This window comes from Anarrhichthys ocellatus, unplaced genomic scaffold (assembly GCF_004355925.1).
Source record: "Anarrhichthys ocellatus isolate YVR2014 unplaced genomic scaffold, GSC_Weel_1.0 scaffold7, whole genome shotgun sequence".
NCBI classification, from domain to species: domain Eukaryota; kingdom Metazoa; phylum Chordata; class Actinopteri; order Perciformes; family Anarhichadidae; genus Anarrhichthys; species Anarrhichthys ocellatus.
Window position 1 is genome coordinate 9161991 of NW_022280037.1, and position 8088 is coordinate 9170078.

The 8088-nt window shown below is 41.8% G+C and overlaps 1 protein-coding gene across 1 annotated transcript; it reads right to left on the reverse strand.

Moving 5' to 3' along the window:
* Positions 1-2292: 2292 nt before the first annotated feature.
* LOC116383273 (neutral cholesterol ester hydrolase 1-like) lies at positions 2293-6024 on the reverse strand. Its single transcript, XM_031846978.1, has 5 exons — positions 5766-6024; positions 4114-4345; positions 3692-3761; positions 3249-3420; positions 2293-3153 (listed from the first exon to the last, which is right to left on the reverse strand). The coding sequence occupies exons 1-5, from the start codon at positions 5907-5909 to the stop codon at positions 2533-2535; spliced, it is 1239 nt and encodes a 412-aa protein (XP_031702838.1). The 5' UTR covers positions 5910-6024; the 3' UTR covers positions 2293-2532.
* Positions 6025-8088: the final 2064 nt, after the last annotated feature.

Here is an 8088-nt window from a genome sequence, read left to right on the forward strand (position 1 = left end):
CGGATACAAAAGCTTGACTAACACCCAGAAGACCTACAGTATAATGGAACTAAAGGAGAGAACACGCTCCATTCACCCTCCTCTGTTCTTCACTCCCCTTTTCCCTCCCCCCGAGGCTTCTCCTCCCCACGTTCCTCTCGGTAAAGTCATGGAATCTCCCTAAATTCCCATCTGAGCACGACAGCTGCTCATTGTCTCATTTATAAAACAAAGACTATAGTGCCGAAAAATGCTGCAGCAGCACAATGCATGCAAATGGGTGCCAGTGACTTAGTGTGTCAACCCGCACCGTCAGTGGAAGGGTGTTTCCCTGATAGGAAACTACTGTGTGTGTGAATGTGGGAGCATAGAAACATATTTAACTCACAATCCATATATCATTTATCATTTATAATGTTCAACCAGGTAAACTGGCCAAAGATTAGTTATATAAATGAATAAAAACGTCCTAAAAAGGTTAGGATAAGGACAACAGTTAGACATGCAGTTATGAGGATTAACATCAAGTTTAATATAAGATTAGGTATCAAGAAAGGATGTGTTCAATGTCCTCCAAGTGTAATATCACACAGTGGTGAAGGTAGAGTTCAGGTCCTTCACCAGAGTAAAAGTAAAAATACCATAGCAATGTCAAAAATACTTCATTCAAAATGTTGCTTTTAATTACAGAAGGCTTATCAGCAATGAATACTTAAAGTATAAAACATATTTGACTTGCAGACAAATGGCCCCTGTCAGTGTTGTATTGCTATATATTATATTATTGGATTATTTTTGCTGATGCATTCATGTGTAAATAGCATTTTACTTTGGTATTTGGTTTAAGGAGTAACTCATTTCAACTTCTTACATACTGTTGGGTAGTTTAATCTATAACAATGTATTATACTTTAGCAGTAGCAGAGTAAAAAGTACAATATTTGCCTCTGGAAGCACCTAAAAGCACCTAAAAGCTAAGTAGAATGGGTTACTTGTGTAAATGTACTCGGTTCCACCTATGATTACCAAATGTGTGTTAGATTAAGGCCAAAGAAGGTGCATGTTCATGTCAGTCCACTAGAGGGGGGTGTTGCACTGATTATTGCTCCTGCTGGTTTTCGTGACCCAGAAATGCACAAGAAACAAAAACATGTCTGATCCCGATGTTAGAGCCCTGGGAGGGTCTTTGCATTCTCTCGTGGTAGCAATGTGGAGTACACGTGCAACATGAATTAACTATTTACAAGCTGTGTCATCAACACCACCCTGCTCTTCATTTCTTCCTGCTATATTGAAATATGATTATGTTAGACCTGAAGGGAACCTTTCTCCTCTGTGTTGGCTTCTTATTGATTGGGATAGGCCTGTTTTGACAACTTTTCACTTTTTTTGTTTTAATAGCTGTAAAGCATATCCACAGAATAGCTGACCGACATGAGTATTTGTATGCATTATAGATATAATATAACACAATAAGCTAAAGGTGGCATATTACAACCATATCAGTTTGATTGCACAGAGGCCCTGGAAACAATCAATGTTAAATTAAGATATCGGGCATTTTGTTCTTTGATTCAGTCGGTTTTAACTTCTTGTTCAAATTCTAGTTTTTGTACTTTTTATACAAAAAAAGTTTATCAAATAGCAGCTCCAATGCATTAATTCAAGCATAGTTTTTATGAAAGCCTTATTTCTGAAATAATAATTAAAAACAATAATTAATAATTCACATTTGTATTATGGTGGTTGTTAAAAGGCATTCTGGAAATACACCGAGTAACAAAATAGCATTTAATATGTTGAACATCACAGGCTGATGATAAATAACAGTGTACCTGGAAAATAGAAAATTAACAGAACAATTTTTCTCAGAAGTATGACTTCACATTTTTTTATTCATCAATTTGTTCAAAAATCACAACAGTAGGCTGCTGGAGGCTGATGGGAATTAGTTTGGCTGGTATTTAATGAAAAACAAATTTGTCTGACACAAGTAAAAGTGAAGGGATCACCAAAGTTATTACAAATGATTCAGAACATTTCATAGCAATACATCCAATAGTTAAGATACTTTGAGGGCACTTTGTTTTTGTCTTCAGTGCATCAGACAGTGTAAACCACTGCTGACGTGAACTTTTGTTTGTTTTATTCTAAAAGTGAAGTATAAAATGTATTAAACGTGACATATATTGCTCATGTGTTTGTGGCGGGGCTAGAAATCAGTGAACTGACATGTTTCCTCCCAGTGGAAGCAGATTCATTATGTATTCATTACACTAGTGGAAAGCTTGTGGCTGTGCATATCTGCATATCTGCCCTTCTCCACTGCAGGCAGATATTGCAATGCTCGCAGAGCTTCATATGTAACAAGGTAGTATGTGTGTGTCTGTATCTGTAAGAACATGGGGGCCCTGAGCTTGCATTTTTAAACAAAGAGCAGATGTATTAGCCCTTAGCAAGTTTATGATTCATAAAGCAGCATCAATGAAACACACACACACACACACATGCATGCACACATAAAGAGCCTTTCACTCACTTGCACACACACTCTTACAAGTTGTTCTGCAGCCAGTTGAGGTAACCCCGGAGTGCTCTCTTCCCTACATCAAATTCCATTGGCCAGGTGATCAAGCTGAAGCATCCGTGGAAGCCGTCCTCATAGTGGTCGTTGGTGACTGAGACGCCTGCGTCCTGTAAGCGCCGTGCGTACATCAGGCCATCATCCCTCAACACGTCATACTCGCATGTGAGGATGTATGCTCGAGGGCATTTAACCAAAACCTCTGGTCCTGCTAACAGTGGTGACGCCCTCACATCCAGCAGCCCCGGCACCTCCTTCCCTGTCCCCGGTGAACCCTTCTTCACAATCACAGGCCTGTAGTTCTGCTGGTGTTTCGGGGGCAGGAGGGCGGTCCAGTCTAGACGCGCTCTCAGCTCTGGGGTGATGCTCGTGTGGTGTAAGGAGCTGTGGTTGTTGGCCAGCCACTGGGACTGAAGGGAGAGGTCAGCACCAAGGTACTGCAGCCAGAAGTGGACCATGAGGAGCCGGTAGAGGACGGGTATGTTCTGGTTCTGCAAGTAGGAGGGCGTGTTGAAGTCCAGAGCCTGGAGCGCTGGGTAGATCAACGCCTGAACGCTGAATTTCACACTCATAGTCTCATCTGTAGAAATCTAGGAAAATTAAAAAAAATAAAAATGAAGGCCTCCATCTTCTAATCTTTATACACAGTGCACACTTTCCGACAGGAGATTGCTTCGGTATTTACCTCTTGAGCGACCGCAGCAGCCAGGTTTCCTCCAGCACTGTCACCTGCCACAGCCACACGCTCAGGGTCGATGGCATACCTGGCCTGGACCTCTGGGGACAGGAAGTGCTTGGCAGCAGCGAGGCAGTCTAAATACGGCACTGGAAAGTGCACCTCTGGAAACAGACGATACCTACACAGACATGGGTTGCAAACGATCATTTACTGCAGGCCTCGAAAACTTAGGAGAATGTGACTGTAAGCACTTTTTCTGTAGTTAAAGGGTCACGCCACCAATTTCGCACATGAAGATCAATTCACTTGTCTAAAGGAGTATGACTGAAAACACTTCTGTGGCTCTGAAGGGAGCTTTCTAACGTCTGAGAATGTGCATTTCTTAAAGTGTGTTTCTGTCTCAATGAGCAGCAACGTTTAGCAATAGCGGGTTGGTGTTGCACACTTACTCAACAGAGACCACAACAGTGTTGAGCTCGTCGGACAACATCTGGTTGATTGTATCATACGACCCCTTCTCTGAGGAAGTAAGAGAGAGGTGGAGGAGTGTGGAAAAGTGCACATAAAATATTTTGCAGCTTAATTATCAACATTTTTGAAGTATCACTGGAAAACACGCACACAAGTTGCAACACAAACTTTTGTGGAATCTGGACAAATCATTTCCTTTTAAGGCAGAAAATGTAACAGATCACATTCAATAAAACAAAAATATTAGCAATCCGTTTGGTTGGTCAATTGGTTTCAAGACACTGAATTTAAAGTCTAAAAATACTTCTACGTTCTCAAGTTTTGACCATTTACTTTGCTGTTTTTTCTGACCTCATTTCTTCCATTTGTGCTTAAAGACAGCAGGAATGTCCGTACTCACTGGTAGTGCCGAGGGCCCAGCCTCCCCCGTGGATAAACATCAACCCTCTCCTCAGATGACCCTCCCCTCCAGCCGGGGGCTCGTACACTCGGACCGGGACGCCGGCGAAAGTGATGTCGCTGACTTTGACTCCGGGCATGACCCCTCCGCCGGACTCCCTCACCATGCCGTCCATGGACTGCCCGATTGACGTGATGTAATGGTCAAAGCCCAGCCAAGCTTTCAAAGAGGCCTGAAGACAGAAAGGACATTCGAGACATATTTGGGGCGACCAGTGAAAACAGCAGGAGAAATTCATCTCTTGGCAGGGAGTTGAGAAACAACTGTCTCCCCTAGTCACCTCTGTCCTTCTGCACTGTATCTTACTGGTGTGTCTCAGTATGTCTGCCCTCCTCCCCACAAACATCTCAGACTGTCTCAATACTCTGGTTCAGCCAAGGCCAGCAGACACAGCTGCTTGGCACAGCGGGGATTCAGAACCAGCAACACCAACGTTACTGAAACAACGTTTCATAATAATATTAGTTTGATCACTTCCTTAGGGTGAAGTTTATTTGCCTGATACCAGACAGAATTGAAAATGTAATGGGATCATGGGGGACATGAACGTCTGTACCAAATTGTATGGCAATCCATCTAATAGTTGTCAAGACATTTCACTCAAAACCAACAATGTCAACATGCTGTCACAAAAAAAGAGCAATTTATCACAGAGTAGTTTAAAACCATTTGAGCTTCTTCTTCTACAGTAAATCATAGTAAATGTTATAGAACAAATTTAAGCACAACTATTTAAATAACAAGGACAGACCAGTAGGACTTTTTTTTTTAATCTTATCGCAAAGTTTTTTTTGTTTTTTTTCACTTCATATTTGGAAAGGAAAGATGAGATTAATTATTACATGACTTGTACAAAGAGTACTAAAGCAAACAAGTCCTTATAAGTAGAACATTAATCCGCAAACTCCCTCAGACAGCGATAACTGGTATCATTACTCTTCACCTGCAGTACCATTTACAAAATGTAGAACAAAGGTGATGGTGGAGGGGTGTGTCCGCACACTGACCGAGATCAAATTCCATGGTGGGTGCTTTGCAACAGGTTAGTCACGTTACAAACAGCGTGCTAGTTTCACAATCTAAGTGTAAATGTACTGGAAAAGCCCTTTCACAAAGTTTGTACATTTCACCCTGCTGTTACGAATGTGCCTTCATGGATAACAGCTTCAAAATACCTTCTAATAAAGAGAAGCACTGTGCTCACTTCAATCCATTACAGAGCAGTAAATTCATGTACATGCCAGGACATCTGCACTGAAAATGCTTAAATACATACACATTGTAAGACACTGATTATGCAAAAACAACTGGGCTAAAGTTGGCGTGATATTATTCCACACATGGCTGAAGTGAGTAGGTGAGCAGTCCATGTCTGCAAAGGCAACATGCATTACAGTGTTTTAGGGTAAGAGGTGTGTCTTTGCCACTATGCAGTACATGCAACTTACCCTTTTCATGTGGAAAACAACTGCTATAAAAAAATATTAGCTTTTATTTGTGCAGATCAGATCACAAGTACAGCTCAAGTTGCTCCCTTCCACATACAGCACGTGTACCACAATGTATTCCCAAATGCAAAACCTCTGTCTCACCAGGTGCATCATTGTTCGGAATCCAGCATCCATCATGATGAGCTTCCACGGCTCCTGGATGGCATCAGGCATCGGGATGTACAGGTAGTAAGCGACCGCCACAGTGAGTGACACTGTGACAACAGCTGGCAGCAGCCTCATCATGTGTGTCTGACCGCTTCAGTGTCTTCAGACGGACTCTGCTGGCTGCACCTGATCCTCTCTGGGTGTGTGTCTCTGGAGGGCCTGGGAGGTCCATCCAGGCTCCGGAGGTGGCGCTACAAATAACTTCATTGGACCGATAAGCATGCAAGACTTCCGTTGGAACATCTTCAAAATAAAACCTTTGTTGACATCCGTTTTACTCTGAGCCTGGTGTCTGGAAACTAAATGGCTTGATACTATCTACATTTGCCCATTTGTAAATCATTATCTAACAAATGCTCGGTATGCCACTATTCTATCCGCCTACAGGTATTTATTTACTGGTAGATTTGAATCCAAGTAGAAAAACAAATCACAGTATTTGGTTGTCGTCTTCTTCAGCCCAAAAAGCGTCTCTTTTTTTTGCAAGACTGGCACTTTTATTTTGAAGGCTACGTAGCAGCAACGAATATGCATCCGGGGAATTAGTTTTTCTCATGTGACATCTTCAGGTGGCTCCAAAGTTGTATTACACACATGTGACCACGGAGAGGCACAATAGAGCTGCAGAGTGCAGCCAGGACTCCACACATCTGGTGTTATCTATAGTTTCATCATATTGCCAGGTTTAAAAAAAAAAAAGTAATCAACGAAAAATGAAAGTTGGCTAAGAAATGATGCCTACTTTAATAATTGAAAACAATAGTTTTGACTGTTTTGAAAATGCAAATTCAATCCCATTGATTTATCTTCTATTTATCATCTCAGATGATGAAGTGTTTACAGTTCAAGGCCTAATGTGAGTCGAACTAAACCACATCTGGAGCTTGCTGTACATCTTCCCATGTAAGAAAGTACAGTCTGGAGTGAAAGTGCTGCAAAGGCTGGTAAATGCAGAATTACTTGAATGGCAGTATAGAGTAGACTTTATATTGCAGGTCAATCTGGTGAAAATATGTCCGTGAGTACTTGGAGTTGAGGCGACTGACAATATAAAACACTACCTCTTCTGCAACAGCTACTTTACACATCGGTTACAACTCTCAATTTCCTGTTAATGAAAAATCATTATGTCCATAAAAAATATGCACCTAATGATGTAATAATCCTACAAACATGCATCGACATTTAATGTAAGAAAAGCAAAGTTTATTCTGAAACAAAGCATATTAATCAGAAGAAATCCTGTTAATGCTGTAAAGGTCAGTTACAGGGGAATGATGTGGCGTGAAGGCAGGGCTCTGTAGCTCCGGTAAAGTCAGAAGTGCTTTTCTCACTGGCTATTGATTCCTTTTATATCTACACATCAATACTGGACTGAAGTTTTTCTGGAATGGATCAGTGGTGCAAGTTGTTGGACAGAGATCCCGCTCATCATGATCGCTGGCTATTGATCATACTATTGGTCCCTCCACCGCTTTACTTTTCTGTCGGATTAAAGGTCATTCTTTTCTTTTTTGGTCGGGTTTGGTGTTCAACATTTGCACTGGAACACACCAATTACTGCAGATTTGACACCACTGAAAAAGCTAAGCTTGTCAACACTTGGAAACTTGCTGTTCGCATCTCTTTTAAATTGATTACAGCAATGATTTGGCACGATGTCAACTGATTTTGTTGTTTTTAAGATTTTTTTTATTTGAGTACAGAAGCTGATCTTACAGGAAACATGAGTTCAAAGAGAGAAGTGGAGTCATCTGAGGTCCCCGGCCAAAATCAAATCAAGGATGTTGCAAGGTTGACGTGTTATGCATCTTAGACCACGGGGCTCAGTGTTGCTGTCTCACTTTCTCTCTCTCTTTCTCTCTCTCTCTGTGCTATTTATCGCCCCGTTTCTTCCCACGGTTTAACTTTGAAATGGCCGCTGTCTGTCCCTGGAGGCCCTGAGTGAGAATGTAAACAAACATCACAGCTGATGAGGATCTGAGCCCTTGCACTGGACTGGTTTTCCAAAACACATGCAGCTAGACCACCAGACCATGTCAGATCAGCCTCTTGGAAGACCAGAGTGGGGTTCTCAGGAGAACACATGGCTGCAGAGGGTCATACGGATGTCTTCACAATATCTGCTTTCAGTGTGACTGGTCGTATCGGAAAAAATAAAGAACCTTTAACTCTGTAGTTGTTTGCGTAGTTGAGGTGGGATGATGGACCCCATATACAAACTTCGGAGGGATGTCAAGACCTAAATCTGTTCTTT

Excerpts from the sequence above, each read along its gene's own strand:
- LOC116383273 (XM_031846978.1), bottom strand. The coding sequence starts at position 5,909 with ATGATGAGGCTGCTGCCAGCTGTTGTCACAGTGTCACTCACTGTGGCG. Across the intron at positions 3,762-4,113 it reads CTGGGCCCTCGGCACTACCA|AGAAGGGGTCGTATGATACA; the intron begins GTGAGTACGGAC and ends TTACTTCCTCAG. Across the intron at positions 3,154-3,248 it reads CTGCTGCGGTCGCTCAAGAG|ATTTCTACAGATGAGACTAT; the intron begins GTAAATACCGAA and ends TAATTTTCCTAG.